Source organism: Hylaeus volcanicus, chromosome 3 (assembly GCF_026283585.1).
Source record: "Hylaeus volcanicus isolate JK05 chromosome 3, UHH_iyHylVolc1.0_haploid, whole genome shotgun sequence".
Lineage (NCBI taxonomy): Eukaryota > Metazoa > Arthropoda > Insecta > Hymenoptera > Colletidae > Hylaeus > Hylaeus volcanicus.
In genome coordinates, this window is record NC_071978.1 from 9,267,363 (window position 1) to 9,288,212 (window position 20,850).

At 32.5% G+C, this 20,850-nt stretch overlaps 2 protein-coding genes across 2 annotated transcripts in view; one reads left to right on the forward strand and one right to left on the reverse strand.

The window, feature by feature from the left end:
* The window catches only part of LOC128873827 (muscarinic acetylcholine receptor M4), a 50,993-nt gene extending 39,819 nt beyond the window's left edge, over positions 1 to 11,174 (reverse strand). The window contains exon 1 of the mRNA XM_054117712.1: positions 10,330 to 11,174. The gene's annotated coding sequence lies outside the window, so the exon portion shown is untranslated. The remainder of the gene's footprint in view (positions 1 to 10,329) is intronic.
* Positions 11,175 to 16,871: 5,697 nt separating this feature from the next.
* Positions 16,872 to 20,719, forward strand: LOC128874048 (Y+L amino acid transporter 2). Its single transcript, XM_054118300.1, has 12 exons — positions 16,872 to 17,151; positions 17,232 to 17,391; positions 17,609 to 17,777; positions 17,977 to 18,199; positions 18,280 to 18,395; positions 18,485 to 18,610; positions 18,681 to 18,825; positions 18,902 to 19,025; positions 19,131 to 19,331; positions 19,419 to 19,568; positions 19,631 to 19,808; positions 19,895 to 20,719. Exons 3-12 carry the CDS (start codon positions 17,609 to 17,611, stop codon positions 19,954 to 19,956), a joined length of 1,494 nt encoding a protein of 497 aa, XP_053974275.1. The 5' UTR covers positions 16,872 to 17,151; positions 17,232 to 17,391; the 3' UTR covers positions 19,957 to 20,719.
* Positions 20,720 to 20,850: the final 131 nt, after the last annotated feature.

Consider the following 20,850-nt stretch of genomic DNA (forward strand, 5'->3'; position numbering starts at 1 on the left):
AATTTTAGTTTGTAATGTCAACGATATAATAAATATTAAAGAATATGAAATCACCTTACTTGTCTCACATAATTATTGTAAAAAAAATTATACTTTCCAAGAAACTGACTATCATATTAAGGCTTGAATTTCTCTCGTAATTTCGTAGCCCTTCTTTGAAGTTGAACCGCTAGTGTTTAAACTTCCATATAGAGTAACGTAGTTCCCCACCGCGTTTCACCTAGATTTTTGGATATGAAAGCAGCAGCCACGATGAGCAGTCAGGTTTATGTGGATTCAGTTCCCCCAAAAGGGCGAAACGCTGCAAGATCAGGACCCTGGTCCCTGTCAAGCATCCTTTTAACTGTACAGTATGTTAGATTACTCGTAGGCCACTCTTGAATAACCATGGCATTTCCCAGTGCATCAAAAACGAGAATTACATGACTTTTACCTTGGAAAAATACATTTCTCAATTTGTACCATAGAACGTAACCTAACAACACTGAACGTTCTTAAAATAATAATAATTTTAATTCAATTTAAATGCTTTCACGCTTTTTAATTAAAACTATTTATAGGCTGTTTACTAGAGGAATGCACAGCAATAAGTATTAAAAAAGTTATAGTTCACTAATGGATGCTGTTGCTGTTTTCGATAACTATTAAAAATTCATTAAAATTAACTACCTTTTGTTACAGTTTTACTTTTACAAAAAATGAGTACAAAGTTTTACCTGTTCTAAATTTTCATACTGTTTAATTACCAAGTTATTTTATCAACGATATAATGCGTTTTAAACAACATTTTTAATAAAATCATAATATAATCAAAAATATAATATAATATAATATAATATAAAATATAATATAAATATATTCATATAATATAAGTTATAGGCATTCTTTTCCCTAGTTTAGTTAAATTAAGCGTTTCATTTCAAACCATCGAATGACTTGCACTCGTATCGATAAAATTTTTCTTTCAGGAATACGGATTAATAGTTTAGAAAAACCTCTTGTTGTTTGATGTGTGGATCGAATGTGTTGGATTATAAAGCGACGAAATTCACTGACAAAGCTCGTAAAAATTCCAAGCTTTCCCTAGTGGCTCTCTACGTTGACCAATGGGCCATACTAGAGGCACTGGTACATACGTTCACTCATTCTAATTTCCCGTTACTAACGAACTCCTAAAAAACTGACGACCATCCTCAGTTTCGTAGTCAACCCAACCCCTTTTCGCGATAGACGTAAGATAACAAACTGTGCTGCTGTTTTAATAACCTCGTGCATACTCATACCAGGACCTCTGAATATTCTTTGTTCCGTGTCCGTTGTAGGAGTCAGTTTTTTTCACGATAAAACTCGTCCTTCTGCTTCCCTGCGAGGGAAGATAAAACAGAATTGAATATGAAGACGATCGCGACGCCTATCTGTTGCGACCAGTACACTGATTTGAAAGAAAATAAAGAATTTAGAAGATTTACAAAGAATAAGTAGAGAGTGAAGAATGGAATAAACAGTCAGCATATCATTACAATAATACATATATCGTTTTTGGCAGATGTAGTATATTCTTCAGAAAAATTGCTGCGAAATGTTATCATTGCATTGTATTCAATGAAGCAGTGATAATAGTTAAGAAATAATTATAATTAACGAAAACAAACATGGTCTGTTTGAAGAAAGGAAATGGGAATGTATTACAATTTGTTTAATTACATGTTATTAAACAAATTACTTCATATTTCCTGTCGTTAATTACTGGCTAGTTACTGAGCTTCAAATTATATTTTGTATTTTAAACGTACAGTCCAAAAATAAAGTGCAAAGCTCCAATTATGAAATTCACATTTTTATTTGACATATTATAAAAAATGAAAAAATTTTATATCAAGTCTATTCCAACGCATTCTTTGTTAATAAATCCTACTACCGAAATAAATATTAAATACATAGAAGACAGTTACCGAATTTCAAGATGTCGAAATGAATTCTATATTTATAACTAAATTATGATTCACTATAACAAGGAATTTACTAGCGTCGTAATATATCATTAAGTTAATAATATTATTAAGTGTATGTAGGCTAAGGGTGAAAAGTCAAAATAAGTATTATCTATCTATCTACCAGCATTACAATTTCTCTAAAAAAAGTGTCCCACTTTTGCCATAGTGTGTGAGCGATCATAAGATCAGTTCGCCTTTGTCGCGATTTTTCCGTGACTCCCAATTCACGAAATTTGTGACACGTGGCAACTGGCACAAATAATATTTAGCACCCTCTCGCCTCAACTACAAACGAAACCGAGCATTCATAACTGTCGCATGTTTTAATCGCCGACAATCTAATTAAAGTTCCTACAAAAGCAATTAAACTTGCCGCGATTAAGGAAAGAACGGCAATTTCATAGAGCTACGGTATAATAACAGGGCATAGCACAGCAGCATCGGCAAGCAGCTTCGACAAACAAGGTTCTCTACCCTATGAAATAAAATTGAGTCTGATACTTTCTGCGACAAGCACTATAAAAAGCATTATAGTTGTTCCGCTACTGAAAGTAATATTGCTTTTGTGGACCCTGACAACACTTCGTCATCGTGCACTGAATATACATCATTTTTCGCTTAATAATTTAATTATGGTGCATTGTAACGTAATTTGCAAAACATTATTAATTTTAAGAGGAGATACTTCAACCTGATAATATTGTTAGTTTTAAATTGATTACTTTTAGGTTTTCCACTGTATTGGTCACAGGAGCAAATTCGATTTAGTTGGAAAAATTCTTTTCCTGAATATAAGATTTAGTATTTGTTCAACGTTACTTCCAGTTCTCTTCCATAATAAATTAAATACATAGTTCATATCTACTGTAGGAATATGAAAAGGGGATAACAAAAATACATAAATAACTTTGTGTTCGTGTTACTTGAAGGCATAATTATAAACTATTTTTCCACGTAATATTTTGACCACTGAATAAAATAACTAAGTATTATCTTATCAATATGTGGAAGTAGCACGATGTGATTTTTGTCGTAGGAAGTATATGTAGGATGTATTATTTTAAAAATGAGCTCATAATTATCTCCTTAAGTAACAAACACTAATAATTACTTTTAACTCGTAAGACACGAAGACGTGGATGTAGTACAGTAATTCTCGTTTTCAAGTGATCATTTTTATATTGGATTCAAGTACTAAAGTCTTCCTTCCAAGTGTTTATGTTTATTCAAATATACTTGACCTCAGCTTCGGATAAAAATCGCTAGCTACCTCGCTTTCAAGTGATCTGGCGGTCTCGTCTTCGTCACTTGAAGACGAGAGTTGTTGTGCTACATTTTTTTTACAGGCACGCTAGTTATTTTGGCCATCTTTCCATACAAAAGTTAAAACAAAAGACATTCAGCATGTAAATGTTTTTAATTGCTCGGTAATTATCATTTATCGATAATCGCTTACAAGGCTTCACTGATGGACGTATTGATAACTGACGTAATTAAAAAGTAATTAGGAATCTACTACAAATAATCGACATCCTGATCTAAAATTATAGCATAAATTGATATCTTTATCTCGTTCTAAAATAAATATTTATGAAATATTTCATATTCTTCTGCACAAACTTTTCACTGGTTTAAACTAAGACACTTCCGTTTGAGTTTCAATTCTTTCTTTGTATCTGTAAAAATATGAATTTGCATAAATATTTTAATTAGACGATGATTCCATTATATTTTACATTATTTTCAGCGAAATAAATCAATGAGTTAACAGAAGCAAATATAATTTGTATTCCAGTATAACATATACACAAAGGCGATAAAACTTTTTGGATTATTTAGTTTGCAAATAATTCTGCGAAGAAAGTAGCACGACTGATACAAGGATAAATGAATTCAGCATTTCATTTATCGATTAGATACTTGACCGTGCACTTCAGTATCCAATCCGTATAAAATTCCGAACAAGACAACTTGACATATCGCGTTTGTTATATCGCGTTCATCTATTCTGCGTGATTTATTTTCGGTTAGAAAGCATTTCTCGATAAGCGAAATAATTTATTTGAAAAGTGGACGAAAGTGGCATGTATTGCAGCTTTTATTTCATAGTCCTAAATTGAGACGCTGTAATTCTTATATCACAAGAAGATACGGAAATTGTGATGATTATTTTTAGTAACATTCAAGGTGGTTTCCATATTGTCTATTAGTAGTTTCAAAAAAAGATTCTTTTATTAAGAATTTTTTAAATACGTAAAACTATCATTGTAACCGACTCGTTTCACAGCTATCCTTTTCAGATTTTATTATTAATAGAATCGAATGTATCAAACGGTGCAGCTATTAGCGCCAACTGTTGCCTGATTTTACGATACGATCACGGACTTCTTGCAACGTTTAAACAGAGGAAGAAACGAACTTTTCTCTTCGTTTAATACTTTACTAGCAGACGTAGAAAACATCTGGGCTCGAATAATTTTGGTTTGTCGGCTGAATTAAAAAATAATGTTTTAGTTTGCGCATTACTCATTCTACATTTTCTTTTTTAATACAGCATTTGTATTTGGAAGAGAATCTGGACAATAAGATTAATTCATTAAACTACACGATGCTTGGATAGATCATTTAAATAAGTACATAATGTATTCTCATACTTTGTTTATTGGACAATTTTTTTATATCTGTTTAACACAAATTAAAAAAAGAAATGATTGGTATACGTTTGATTTTAATGACAATTCAGGTCGAAGTTTTGTGGTCATGTAGCATTTAAATTATACAAATATATCTGTAAAAAAATTCTAAATTTATTGTGTTCAAAGAATAATGGTACTGTGATAGATATTTAATTTTTCCAAACCAATGCCATTGAGATAATTCACTATCATTTAGGTGACAATTTTAGATGTACCATATACTTTACAGAGAACTAATAGGGTGGAAAATTACACGAAACACGAACACAACAAAATGAATGTGTGTTTCAACAAGCAAAAAGGCGAAAAAGGGGTTCCTTTTTAATACATGGGTCGGTAATGGTCTTCCAAAACGAAGGATGCATGCCTAAAATTTTGCGTTGTTGCCAAATCCCAGAGCACCACTTTACATAGACGTCTGTTATCGCTCATTGTCAGTCGTCAATCAGGACACTCAGAAGCAATTAAGCTCCAAGAGTCAGCTATCTGTCTACAGTCGGTGTAGAAGCAATAAAGCTTCTATTATTGTAGGCGCAAATTCAACTGGCCGTTCAAGGCCACTTCGTTGGCTGTGAATGACGTCACAAACTACCCCGTGACTGGGAAGGCTACGTGCCTTCGCGATTTCAGAGACAGCCCGCGTGTACTTTATGGGAGAAATACAGCTGGGTATACTCGAGACACATTCCAACAGCGTGAAACGACACCCCTTGAGGGTACAAATCGCCAAATATGAAGGGTAGGTTTTCAACACTCACCCGTTATAGGAGATCTCGAAACGAGATCGTTCAGATACCATAAAGTGCTCTTGAAACACCTCACGCTCAGAAACTGACGAAGAAGGTACTATGTAGTTGAAGATTATTCATTTATTCTATTGAGCTTTAAAAATGTACAATGTTAGTATGTTGTTAGTCCAACCTGTACCTCGTCTTTGTTAAATGAATACTTATTTTTACATCTATATATTAATTTATCCTTTCCCATATATAATGTGCCATACATATCCATTATTTATAAAAATGTTTCAAACAAATCTTAAAGAGAATTTAAGTTTGCGTAAAATAGTTTAACTTCTCAAAAGATTGATTATTATTTATTACTTGGCAAATGTTGGTAAACAATATAACGTGAACAGTAGAACGATCGAAACATGAAACCGATTGCGGAAGCCAATTATTTCAGAGAAACATATAATGGCTCAATATTCGTGGTACAATCGAAAAGAGGGTGATTTGTCGTGCAAAAATAAATTGGAATTGTCCAGTGAAATTTTTTTCTCAGAAGGCTACCTGCTCTAGAAAATTGATTTTTAATGTTAGCTAACGTGTCTGACCATTACTCACTATTTCTACTTGCGTTGCCACTTGTAAACCTTGAGGGCAGTGTGGTATTAACTATTTCCCGTCGATCTTACAATCTTCTAACTAGTTCATGACAGATAAAAAAAAACGGACAATACCACGCCACTGTCAATGTTTACAAACACAAGTAGAAACAATGAATAATGGACGGACACATTAGCCAAGTCGTACTCAATCGCACTCGACGTACGTTAAGCATCGATTTTCTCGAAAATGAAACCTCGTACGAAGATATGTTATTCTCCCATTTCTATTTGTTTGTATATTCCGTGTATATTCCTTCTCTCCACGTCGGATTCTAGACCAGTCTGTATCAAATTCGTATTTTAATCATTAAAACGCTACGATAGCATTATCGTAAATCTTGAAACTAAAGAAACTATCAAATGTAATAACATTTTTTGCTTTTGTGGATAATTCCCAAGTTCTTTTAGTTTTTTCTTTAACTTTAACATATAGTTTTAGTTAGGAAGTAATTATTGAAAAATAAATTGCGTAATTAATTCTTCAGAGAGGCGATTTCTTACCCACGATTAACTCAGCTGTGAAAATGTTAAAAAAAAATCACCCGTGACGAAATATATATCAAACAAATTCTAAAAGTAATTAATTCTTGAAGGGTTTACAATTTTGTTTGGTATATGATCATTTCTGCAGAACAAATTGATTCGAAATAAAGTATGCATAAAACGAAAATGACCTATAGAAATTCTGATGCTTGCATAATTCAAAGCCAAAGCTAATTAATCGTTAGAACAAATGTAAACAATTACGCAGAAACAATTTTCACTAAATACATTGTATATCACGTACTTAAATTATATATCTTATGTATATAACGATTTATTTTCGTCTTTTTCTTCAATTTTCAATTAAATTTCAAAAACACGTTACGTTCTCGAAACTTGTATTTATTTATATTTTATTTAAGAACGTTACATGTCTGCGACGGTTAATTACAAAATGAAACAAGTGATGAAAAGAAACTGTTGTGGGTATGCAAACAAAATTTTAAAGAAACGTGTGGTGACGTATTGGAAGAATTAAAACAAATGGAATTATTTGAAGGAGGTCGAAAACGTTTCAAGAGCGAAACACGGGCTTGATACTTATTACTCAAGATGTTCGTGACGGTTTTCCCGTATTAGGTTGAACGCAATTCACGAAGGGTGGCGTGTACTTGCGGGGTCTCGTGCTCTTTATCAACTCTTTCGCGAAATGTGCCTCGTCGTGCTTCGTCGTGCTTCGTGATATATTATAGTAGTCATAATTATTTATCTAGAGTTTCCTTTTTTTTTTTTAATGCTTCCCATGTGCGTTAAGCAGACTCGACTGGAACTCTCGATAAACTACACATCCCAGGGCTACATTTTACAACAGCAATTTCTCACAGAACAGTTCAATTATTTTTTCGATGTATCATCTGATAGTTTATTAAATTAAAAATAAAGAGAAACAATATACATATATATATATATATATTATCTTTGAAATAAATTTAAAGTAACCGAGTACTACCTTCAACGTCTGCGATAAATAAATTTCTCTCCTTTAAATAATTTCAGAACAAACAGAATTAATTTTAACGTAAAAATCTTTAAAAAGAAACACAACTGCTGTAGAATTGTTCAAACTAATTTTAATTATCAACGTCGTCAATAAGTAAATCAATATTAATCTCTTTGAAGGTAATGCGAGGAATTCTAGCAAAACTCGCGACACACTTTTGTTGTCAACGTCTAACAACGTCTGTTGTTTAAACATGAAATGCAGTTTCGGTGAAGGTGGAATTTACAAAATCAACTGTATTTTGTTCCGCCTTGTTTCACTTTGATTACTAATGATTTTATCAGAATGGTAATACGAATGTATGGACACGTAATTTAATTGCTCATCGACTATTTGTTCAGATTATCGATTAAATGCACGCCACTGCGACGTATCAAACGTTACAACTGGGCTTAAACATTTTTTAATTTCACTTATTTTTCAATCTTTTACGGTCACTTTACGTTACTTGGCAAGCATGAATTTTTAATGAAACCATTGCATACTTTCATACAATATTTGTATCTCAGTGAACATGTACTTGAATTACAACAAAGAATGGTTAATTAGGACTTAAATTAACTGAAAATACAAAATTAACAGAAATTTTTTTATTCGAAGTACAAAGGGATATCTAATAATATCTGTAATTATTAAATATTTAAACAGACATAATAATATGTACAATTATAATGCAACATTAACAATTACTCAAATTACAGTATGAATAATTTGACACGTGGTAATATAATACTGAATTTGCTGCTTAATACAAATGTTGTATGCTTGATTCATATACAATATTTTCTGTGAAATATTCAACTAATAATATTTTGATGAAATATATTAAAATTTATTCCCTACAATTCTGTATGTTAACTTCTATTCTTCCTGCTTGAAATAATGAACCCTATCGTCCATTGAGCGAAGTGCCATGACAGGATAATACATACAAGTAGAGGTTTCTCCATACACGAAGAACAGACTAATCGATATTTATCGATTGTCCTTTGGAAACCTAGCACAGAACGCACGTACCAGAATCCTTTTGCGTTTCATATCAACTAATCCTGAAATTTCGACGCAGTAATTAAATTTTTTGAACGAATAGGACCTCTGTTTTGGAATTCCAGTTAACACAATACGTAAACGAATGAATGCATGTACTGAAGCTTTTTTACAGGAAAAACGAATATAAAACAATACCGGCCTTCCAGACTTTTACGTTATGGAAATCGAAATCATACACTTGTTTTCACCGTTATAAATATATTCAATGCACTCGTCTACTTTTCTAAGAAATGAACAGAAAAAATATTAAAATGATGATTAATCTTAAGTCTTAGATAAGCTATTTTTTTTATTTAATACGTTTCGTCACATTTGCAAACTACTTTTTCATATTCCTTTCCATTACCTACTAATATAAGTATTACGAAATATTAATACTCTTAATAATAAATACAAAATATTTACTGTTTAAAACTTGGAATATTAAATCATTTCTCTGCATAACAAGTAACAATGAAATTAGTAAATATATTTTTTAATTAATATTTGTATAGTTATACAAATTTCAATCACAGTTTAGGCAGGACCAGGTAATTCAAAATGATTTATCATAAAATAAGTACCTTTAATATTACACATAAATCTTTGTACAAGGTTTAACCATGTTTCTGGCAAAGTTTGTCGTTAAAAGCTGCAGAGTCGTTCGTTTGACCATAATTCAATTTTTCCTATCTAAAATAAGCCAAAATTCATGCATACACAGGTGTAACGCAGTCAAATGCCGCCACAGTGTTCTTTTTCTCCAACAACGTTTCTCCTACCTAACACAGTCCCGTCAGTCATGGGCTCAGTATCGCCTGGTTGAGCGGAATAAATGAGTCTGGAGTCCGTTCACGTCGCGGTTAACACCACTGACAATCAGAATTTTTACCTGGTTTCCATAGTGTGCGGTCAACGATTTTTGAATCTGAATAAGCTATCATACTTTCGTCCAGAAAAAGAACCGCGGTGCACGCATTTCTATTTCCACGGGAATCGCGGTCAGCTTTACATTTTGTTTAACAAAGCATGGTCGTTGGAATGTATGTGTAATTTTTTCGATAATCGATCGATCTTATCCCGCACGCATAGCATTAAAGCGAAACCGTGCATCGGTACTTGCATTCGTAGTTTCAGAGGAAGAAGTGTATTTTTGAAATTCAGTCCATAAGTCCATAGTCCGTTAACTTTATTTCTTACTGAAAAATAAGGCTTGTTAAATAAATTTCTTGGCCAGTAAGAAAATCCACTGTTATGCTGTGTGCATAGCCTCAATCAAGTATCGTTTATGTGGAAAATTAAATAAAATAACAAGTTAATAGGTGAGTTTTATTATATTGTTTTGAATTTTATATTTATAGAGAATTGATAGAGTGTTGGATAAATCCATCTGATATCCAACAAGGAAAATAATATGTGAAATATAGAATTCGTTAAATCTAAATTATACAAAAAATATTTCTGTATTTCCAATAAGTGAATTTAAATATCTGAGCTCTTAAGGAAGTAATCTTGCTCAAATTTGTACACATTTAATAGTTTCCACTCAGGAACTCAATTACAATGAAAAAAGTTCTCCAGAAGGCTCAAAGCTGAAATAAAGAAGAATATTGCGCGAGAAGCAAACATCGTTCAAAAAGCGAGGAAAATGGAAAAATTGAATAATCGGCAACTGACCTTGCGTATCCTTCGTGAGGACCACGATGAAGTGTGTACGTAAATTCACGGAACTTCGGGTTCTCGCTATAGCACTCCGTCACGCCTTCTCAAGTTCTTAGCTTCATCTTCTAGTTCTTCCAAGTTCTGCGATCGCTATAGAGCAATCACGTGATTCAACGATCCACGAATAATACCATCGCGTGAAACTCATCCGAAGAAGAACAACGTGCTATCCATCGGAACAAAGAGAGTTCTCTAAACATCTAACAAACCCGAGGTTCCTTAAACGAATGTCACTTGAATCGAGTACTATCGAACCGATTGTAGCACACTTCCGTTAAGTTCATCCCTTCAACTTTCCCCCATACATCGTACCCCTCTTCTCCAACGTGTCAAGAACCTGCTAACTAGAGAAGTTCTGAATACCGCGGAACTTTGGATCACTAGCGTCGATCAACGACGACACGTATATACACCTAGATCCTCTTACGGTAGCCTCATCTTCCCAGAGACTTGCCCATTTCGCTTCTAATCGCTAACCTCGTCACCTTCGTCGACGATTGTCGAATCCACCGATCACCTAATTAAGGACGTCGATCATGAAGCTGACCGTTCACCGATCGTGTCCTTGAGGCCCTCGCATGAAGCCAGGAGGACGTGAGCTCGATAGTCCCTGTCAATCGCTAAGTGTTCCCCACTGTCTTTTCTTTTCACTCGCGCACCACATAACTCGAGCAAGTGTCAAGCCGAGGATAGCATCATCAAAATAAAAGGTTCGTGGCCGAGGAATTTTGTCCCTCGGTATCTAAAAAGACATATCGATCTTGTTCGTGAGAAGGACACGGGCGGAAGCGCGCGACTTCCGGTTCCGTCGCGTTCAAAAATCCGTCCCGGATGCGGTTCGACGGCGAGTCGGCCGACGGACACGCGGCGAGAATTCAAGTGAGCGCCGTGAGCGTCGCGACGCTGTAGAGCGTCGCCAACCTCGTTTCAGGAGACGCTTGCGCAGCGGTGTTCGGTGCCCTTCGACGTCCGCGTAAGGGGGATGAATCGTTTCTCCGTGGCGTTGTTATCAATTCACCTAGTTTTCTCCATAATCGCCCAGGAACCAGCGACGTCGGTTAGGTGTATCAATTAACAATGAGTCACTCGATTGTGACAACGATACGTGAACGATTCTTAGTGATTCCTGACGACGGTAATCTCGCGATTGTATGGATGACGGCTGATTGTTCCCCGCCAACCTCGAAGAATTCGCGTCACTTCTTCTTCCGTCGCGATTCTTCTTGGGATACGCGATATAATTAAATTCTTTGCGGTGGTACCTGAACGCAATGTTATTTCTCTTTTAATGAAATCGGGAAGGAGAGATTTGTTTAGGAATGTCATTTAGATCGGTAGACGACGACGGTTTGATAGGGTGGAACCGAGAAATCAAAACTATGTAATTGGCTTCTAATAGTATTTGTAAGGAAGTTTGCTTGTAGTATATCAGATTAGGCGTACAAAAAATAAGTTCTGTCAAAAAAATTGAGGTGATGTGTGAACCTTGTAATTGTTATTTTTTTTGTTTTTCCAGAAATTGTATTTATAATATCTATAACACATAGTGTTTAATAATACTATGTGTTACGTTATGTTGTATCACCTATTAAATTGTTATCTTATTTAATTTTCAACATAAATGATGTTCGGTTGAGATTATGCATACACCATAACAATTAAATTTCTTACTGGACTAAACATTAATATTATAGAATTCTCTTTTAAATTATAATTATATTCCCTTCATAATAAAGTATTTTTAGAATACAACACACAAAAAACAAACATTAATTTTGAACAGACGATAATTTGAAACCGAATAGATCAACATGTGTACACCTCCTACCATAACAAAGTATTTACTTTGTATTGCATTAGAAGATATATTTGATTAATAATTTATTTAATATCCCAAAATATTATTAAATGTTACTTCTAAAGTAAATTAAACTGATAACTATTTTATGAATTCCAAGTTATATTTGCATTTTTTACCAACCACCATATTGTAATACCTGATATTTCAAAACTTAACGTTACATGTACCCAAAATTAAAAATGAATATTCGATTATAGTAGACAAAGGGTCCGGCATAATTCGATCTTCGTTATCTGCTCGTGGATGTTTTGAAAGTGTTGGCGGAACAGCCGGGCTACGGTTTGCACGAATTCGCGTTTCGACTTATAATGGAGTCCGACTAATTGTACGAGTTTACATCATCGTGCGGCTTGATCGTGTCGATCAGCGAACAGCTTTCGGAGATACACGACATGCTGGAAACTGTGCAACACCAGTAGGTCAGCGCATGCAAAGCTCTATCGGTGATCCCAATCTTCTGCTTTGACGAGGATGTGTGATCAAGTACAGTCCAAAATTAACACCGTGCCACAGGATATAACGGCGAGCCAACGTAGCGTCACGAACAACGCGGTTGATTTGCCCCTTTGCTTTGTGTTCTCCTAAAGAATTCTCCCTTAAATTCTACCGAAACGATATTTAAAATGAATTGTTTCAATAGCTTGTAAGAAACCAATATGATATTTCAATTCTCGTACTTTCCTTTTTCGGACCATTTTAAAAGTAAGAAACTCGATATCTAAACATGGAGGAATACTTAACGTATTAAAAAGTTACGTTGAACTAGAAAAACGTGATGGAATGCTGTGATATCTTCTTTTACACGCGTAGCGTCGGAGTTATTGCTGGCAATGTACGTATCATACTCATCTCTGCATGGCTGGGAATAACGTCATATTTCTCCGTTATAAATAAATACAGACACTTTTTAAAAATTGCATTTTAAAGCTCGTGCGTGATTTTCTCGTAACCATATCATTTATTTTCATTCAAAATGAATGGACGTGCGTTCTTGAAATATTTATAAACGCATGTCCAATGCCCCATAACCGCATTCCACCACGTTCCCTGCAAAATAAAAAGGTATCCTCTTGACCAAAAACTAAAAAAAAAAAAAACTCCAACCAGGGGATAATCACTTAAGGTGTTAGTCGCAGTCAGGAAGAGGAAAAACGACATTTCTTTATGATTTTTTTTTTTAGTTATTGAATAATAATTTGCATAAGTAACAATTAAGTGTATTATAAAGCATGTTTTAAAGAACTAAAAAACCTTTTTGTTTTAAGAAACGTTTAATTTATATCGTCATAACAGCCGATGACGTAGACGATGATTTAAAAACATAGGTTTGCGGTGAGCAAGATTTTTCTACACTGGTTTACCTGAAAACAAAAACAAAGGTAGATTTCGAAAATAGATTAGTCTAGCGGGTCCTGAACGAAGGATTTTGGACAAAATTAATTTAAAACAAGATGGCGTACATTTGAAGTTGATTTTCAAATTTTTCACTCAAATTAAGCGATTCAATACAGAATAAAAAAAAAAGTGTACAAGAAAATAAAAAATCCCTCCATCAGGGACCCGTTAGTCTAATATATTTTCTAAATCTACCTTTAGTTTTGTTTTGAGGTGCACCAGTTTGAAGAAATCTTGCTCACTGCAAACTAAGTGGTCACTCACGGCATCGCCTGTTATGACGAAATGAATTAACCTTTTTTTAAAACAAAAATTCTTTTATAGTTCTTTAAGACATACTTTATAATATATTTACATTTCATTCAGAAAAATTATTATTTAATACCTTAAAAAAAAAACACACAAGAAACTGTCCGTTTCCATTTTCCTGACTGCGACTAATCCCTTAATTAAGAATTTCCACATAAGTAACAATTACCTTATTTTTCTCTCGATAAATCGTAACTAAAAAATCCTCGACAACAGCTTCACTCCTTCTAGAGCCAGCGCGGAACGCCTCGAGCGATACGGTTAAAAAACGATCCACTTCTCGAGCATACTGAAAACTTGGCGCGGCAGCGCGAAGGGATCTAGCCCCCCGTTTGAATAAAGGTAATATCAGCGAGCAGGTATTCGGTAATGTTTAAAAGTAGTAGGTGGTTCAAAACCTGCAGGTAAAAAGGGGTCTTCACAACGACGTCGCGACGGCAGCTAGAATGTATAGGCTGAAGTGTCGAGGATGGTCAATGACGGGTACGGTGACGTGAAAAGAGAAAGGAGAATGAAAGAGGAAATGGCGGGAGGCCTTCATCATCCTCCGCTAATATTTACACGCGCATGTACAAAGGCCACTCTGGTCACCAAAAGAACGATCTCGTTTGTACTCTCTGATAAAGATGTAGGAAACTACGGAAGTCGCCACAACGACCGCGGTTCACCCCGCTCGAGGGGCCAGACTAGCATTTTCAAATCAAAAAATCGATTTTCTTTTCACTGTCTCAACTCTGAAAGACAGAAGGGTATCGTAATCGAGACAAATTTCGACAAAACTTCCTTAAGGTCGATTCAGACTATACGACACGTACCGGCACCGACACGACAAAACATTAAAACACCCGTTTTAATGGAACTATTCACACTTAACAGACACCGACCTGAACGTTCCGTCAACGGGAATGGTGTGAATAGTTCCATTAAAACGCGTGTTTTAATGTTTTGTCGTGTCGGTGCCGGTACGTGTCGTTGCCGGAACGTGACAGTCCGTGTCGTATAGTCTGAATCGACCTTTACACGGTTCATAGATCATTCTAAATGGTTGATATCGTGAATGAGATTCTCGATTTCTCTATATTTTGGTACATATTGATTCGGATCACTAAGAATTAATTTCTGGTAATAGGTAAATTAATTATTAACAGCGGTTACTGTTTAAACAATAATTGTGAATATTATTTTGCTGAAATATTAATGTTTCCGTTAATCTATTACTGCGACTCTCCTGAAAAACTAAATGAAACATTTGAAACACTCTGCATGTATTATTATTTATTAACGTAACAAAATGGAGGGTAAATATGTTCATTTAAACTACTGTTATAAATAGATTGCGGATCTTCATGTAAAATAGAATCTTTGCAAACGTGCATGTACAAAAATTGAACCTAAATAGAAATTTATTTTACTCTGCAAATATTATAATATGAAATTTACTTTCAATATTTTTTTATATTATTGCATACTGTGTACATTTTGTAGTTTCTATCACGTTCACATTTTTAATAAATGCATACAAAAATCTGTAGTCTAGTTATAAATGATTGAATATGAAGACACCCCCCCCCCTCCCCCTCCCCCAGTTATTCTATCATATTTATATTCATCATTAAGTGTTATTTCTTATAACTCTGTTTCATTTTTTTATATTTCTATCGATTGCATATTTAAATACGAACTTTTCGAACTTTAAAATACTGAATTATATAGACGTCTAGCGGTGAACAGGTATAACTAATTTTGAAAACTATTACTAGCGCCCTCGGCGACAAAACGCTCAAGTTTGTAGTGAAAACACAGTCGAATTACCGACTATGCACTATATTTGCATATGATTTACATTCTGAATTTTAAACAGCATGATGTAAGAAAAATATGTTACCTATAACCTGTATTCCTTCATCTATATGAGTTAATTAATCAAACAATTGTAAATCATAATATGTGCTACGAATTATTTTTAAAAATTTTTTGTATAAAATTGTTCCATTTCTTATATACAAGTTCGAAATGCAATTAAAAATTGTTGATAGTGCATAAGTTTTTCTTAATTAATTAATTGGAGTTACGTCGAAATGTGTATAGTGCACAAACACTTATATAATTTATCCAATTCCGCACTTGTAGTACTACTATAAAGTTTATTCTTAATTTTAAAGAAATACAATGAAGTATGATTGAACAATTTAAACAACAACTCAACCTTTTAAGGAAATATAAAAATCGAATAATCAATTCCGTCTGTCGAGCTCTGTTTAAGCATCCGATGGTTATTTACATCAATTACAATAGCCCCTAACCATATGCAGCTCCTGTGATTTAAAATTTTTTTAAATCTATAGGAATTGTGATTAAAAAATGTTGCTATTAGCATAATGTTGTTTCTTGTCAAAGTATTCTTCTAGTGCTGCATTTAATTATAGACCAATACGTGAAATATATATATAGATAGTATTTTCACGTTTCTATTTACCAACTCCCATGCGTCAAACTTACGGTATATTCTTAGGCAGGAGCACAGAGAACCAATGAAATTCTTTCGCAAAGATCATAGTTATATTACTAGAGTCTCTTTTTTTTCGTTGGATCGACTAAAATCGAGTTTATTATATTCTGCTTAATTTTTGGAAATACTAATAATCTCACAGTTTCACAAAACGCTACACCTCCAGTATTATGACATTTAACAACACAAAAATAAGTTTGAAATAATCATACCTATGCCTATTTACATATCTAATAAATTGACTAAATGCTCGACCTATATTCACAATATTACAGGTGCAAATATTCTTATCACATTATGAAATACATTCGCATTATAAACTACGATAGAATTGATACCTAAGGAACAAATTCGTACAATAAACTAAAAGCATTCATCAGTATTATGTATGTAAAATTAAAATTACATCATATTTAGTTTTTATTAAAATGTGTATTATTTATTCGAAAAATATAATTGATATTAATAAATATATCAATTATATTAACTAAACATTGACGTTTTAACAGTTAATTTTCGTAATTTCAAAAGTTGAACCCCCTTATCGTAAGACAGTGCAAACCAACCCTTAAATTATCTTAACGCACGTGTGTTCTCACATGTATAACCTAGATCTGTTTTACACTTAAATTAGACTATTTAAAATAGAATTGTGTGACTTAAGGAGAAAATCATCATTTATCTAGTTATTTAAATCATTCAGGTATCGTAATAAATTATAATTACATTGAAATAAAGTCTATTTCATGTTTTAAAATAGTACTGAGGCATTCTCATTTTTAGATGGTATTCTACATTCAGGAAGGAATGCAAACGATTGATATACATAGATAATACTTGCACGTCTGAATTTTCTATTATACGTTAATTTATATCCTTATTTTCTTGTACCAAAAAGCAATCAGTATTACAATTCATCTTCAATAATTTGTCTTCCTTAAAGGTATGTAAGATTTCTTTATAAAACTAACAATATCAAGTATTGTAAATGAGAAACCATTTTTTATATCAACAATTGGTAAATCCTTCTAAGTAAAATTATTCATACATTTTATTTCCTAAAAATTGTTGGCAATTTAGTATAATAGTATTCTTTGTCATTCTTGCATCATCTATTATAATCAGTACAATAATTTCTATGTTCATTTTATTTGAACCAGATGGTTTCCCAAATATTTGATGAATCTCCTAAAGAAATGCAGTTAATAAATTCGGATAATGAGGAAATGAGTCAGAAAGAAGTTCGTGGCGATGGGAAAGTACAAATGAAAAAACAACTTGGTCTTTTAGAAGGTGTTGCAATTATTTTAGGAATTATATGTGGTTCAGGTAAACTTTTTCTGATCATTTTTAATTTTAGAATTTATGAGGTACATATGCCATTTAATTATAGATTTGTAAAATATATTTCCTCAAGAATAATTAATTAATAGATTAATTGTCAGTGAGATGATTTTTACATGCATAAATGATGCTATACTTTAACTGTATGCCTAAAATAATGAAACTATCTATTATGCTTGTTTAGGTATTTTTATTTCTCCAAAAGGTGTAATTAAAGAAGTAGGAAGTGTTGGGGTATCTTTAATTGTGTGGGTATTATGTGGTCTACTTTCTATGATTGGTGCATTATGCTATGCTGAATTGGGAACTTCTATACCTCGTAGTGGTGGAGATTATGCTTATATTTATGAAGCTTTTGGAGGATTACCTGCCTTTTTATACTTATGGGCTGCTAACTTAATATTTGTGTAAGTTACTTCTCAATGAATAAATGAATGTTGTTTGCAGTAAGCAGAGAATAATTACAATAATATTATGCCCTTTGCAGACCAACTACAAATGCTATTATGGGATTAACATTTGCAGAATATGTTTTACAGCCATTCTTTCCAAACTGTATTATTCCAGATGATGGTATACGATTAATAGCAGCAGTTACTATTTGTAAGACATTTTTCATATATATAAAATTATATGGATTCTCTATTCGTAATATTAGATCAAGGATAATTATGGCTATGACTTTTGAATAGGTTTACTTACATTTGCAAACTGTTATGATGTCAAAGAAACATCAAAAATGCAAAATGTATTCATGTTTGCTAAAGTTGGTGCATTAGTAATTATAATTATTGCGGGAATGGTTTGGCTACTACTAGGTAAGTATAATTTGTATAACTAGTAGCTAAATCATTACTCATTAATTATGTATGTATTGATTTGGTATAGGTCATACAGAAAATTTTGAAAATTCTTTTGAAAATACAATTACTGATCCTGGTAAAATTGCTGTGGCCTTCTATTCTGGTATATTTTCATACTCTGGATGGAATTATTTAAATTTTATGACAGAAGAATTGAAAGACCCTTATGTGTATGTAATATAAATTCGTATGAAATTATGACATCCTTTTATTTTTTAATATTAAATAAATGATTTAATGTTATAGAAATTTGCCACGGGCTATTTATATATCACTGCCTCTAGTTACTTTCGTCTATGTACTGGCAAATGTAGCTTACTTATCAGTTTTAACTCCAACTGCTATGATCGCTTCTCGTGCGATAGCTGTGGTGAGTACTACTGTCTTTATTTTTTATGTGTGTATAAGTATTTAATGACAGTAATAATATATATATATATCCTATACAAAATAAGTGCTATATATATTTTTTTAGAATTTTGGTGCCGAAGTTCTTGGCATGGTGGCATGGATAATACCTGTAATGGTAGCTATATCAGCATTTGGAGGATTGAGCGTTCACATCATGACATCATCTCGAATGTGTTTCGTTGGTGCTAGAAATGGTCACTTTCCTTCAATGTTAAGTCACATCAACATTTCAAGATTCACACCTACTCCTGCCTTAGTATTCCTTGTATGTATAATGAAAGTACACAATCTATTGTACGTTTAAAACTTCTAAATTGATGTTAATAAGTACATAAACTTTTTTTGTTTACAGTGCATTTTATCTTTAATAATGTTGTGTACAAGTGATATTCTTGTGTTAATTACGTACTGCAGCATAGTTGAGTCATTTTTCATTATGTTATCAGTAGCTGGTATTTTATGGCTTCGTTATAAACAACCTAATATGAATCGACCAATTAAGGTGACTTTATTAAATGCTATTGTAAAATGAAAATTACACATTTTAATTAATATATTTTACAGATGCCCTTATGGATTCCTGTCACATTCGTGGCTATATGTGCATTTTTAGTATTTGTTCCTTGCTATGAAAGACCATACGAAGTTGGTATAGGTGCCTTGATAACTTTATCTGGTATTCCAGCTTATTTTATTGGTATCAAGTGGAAAAACAAACCAATGTGGTTTCAACAAATTAATCGTATGTAATTAATTTTATATGTAATGTGATTAGTTTTATTTATGCATTTTTTATACTTTAACAATTTTACAATCTTTCGGTTTTAGTTGAAATCACTCACGCTATTCAAAAATTATTTATGTCTGCCACGGAGGAACAAGATTTCTAAATTCAAGTATTATAAATTTGAAAATAATTAAACCTGAAAACAATTTATGACATTGCTTTAATGCTAATCATGTATGTAATTGTAACCTCTCTATCGCTAACAAAGAACACAGATTGTGTTCTTTGTAAACAGAGAATGTACATATGAAATAAGTACGGTTGCTCTGTATCTTACACAAATCATTTATTATTATTATGTATTATAATTTATTTTTGAAAGTTGGAAAAGTATTTTGGTTGTACATAGTGTGATTGTTTACATATTACTTCTAATAATCGTGTTCCTCTTTGTGAGAATGTCATAATAAACGCGTGTGATACTTAGAGATGAAAATCTATTCTTGTAAGTATTAATATATTTTCTATTTTATACATCTTACTTTACTAAAAATATATTAAAAAATAAAACAGTAACCTTAAAAATTAAGTATCTTTGTTCAAAAACTTTTACATATATGTAGTATTAATTCTTCATTATTTTGATTATATTTTTAATGTTGCGTATTTCAAAAAATAATATATGATAGTATTGATTATAACTTCTGTGATGTAAATAATGTACATTACATTTACATAATATTACATATTAATGCAAAATAAATTTGTATAGTTACTTCAAATCAAATGTTTCAACAAGTACAAATAAATATAAATATGAATATTATTAATTGTAATTCTAATTTTCATATTTAAAATTGTAATAAAATAATAATTTTTGATGCAACTTGAACACATAATTGAAAACACAATTAAAATTTTACGTTTATTACGATGAGGTAACTGGAACAAATGAATCGATAAAAACAAATAAAATGAGAATGGAGTTCATTATTTCTAATTATAAAAATGCATTGTTAAATTTTGTCAATATTGACCATGTATATTGACAATATGT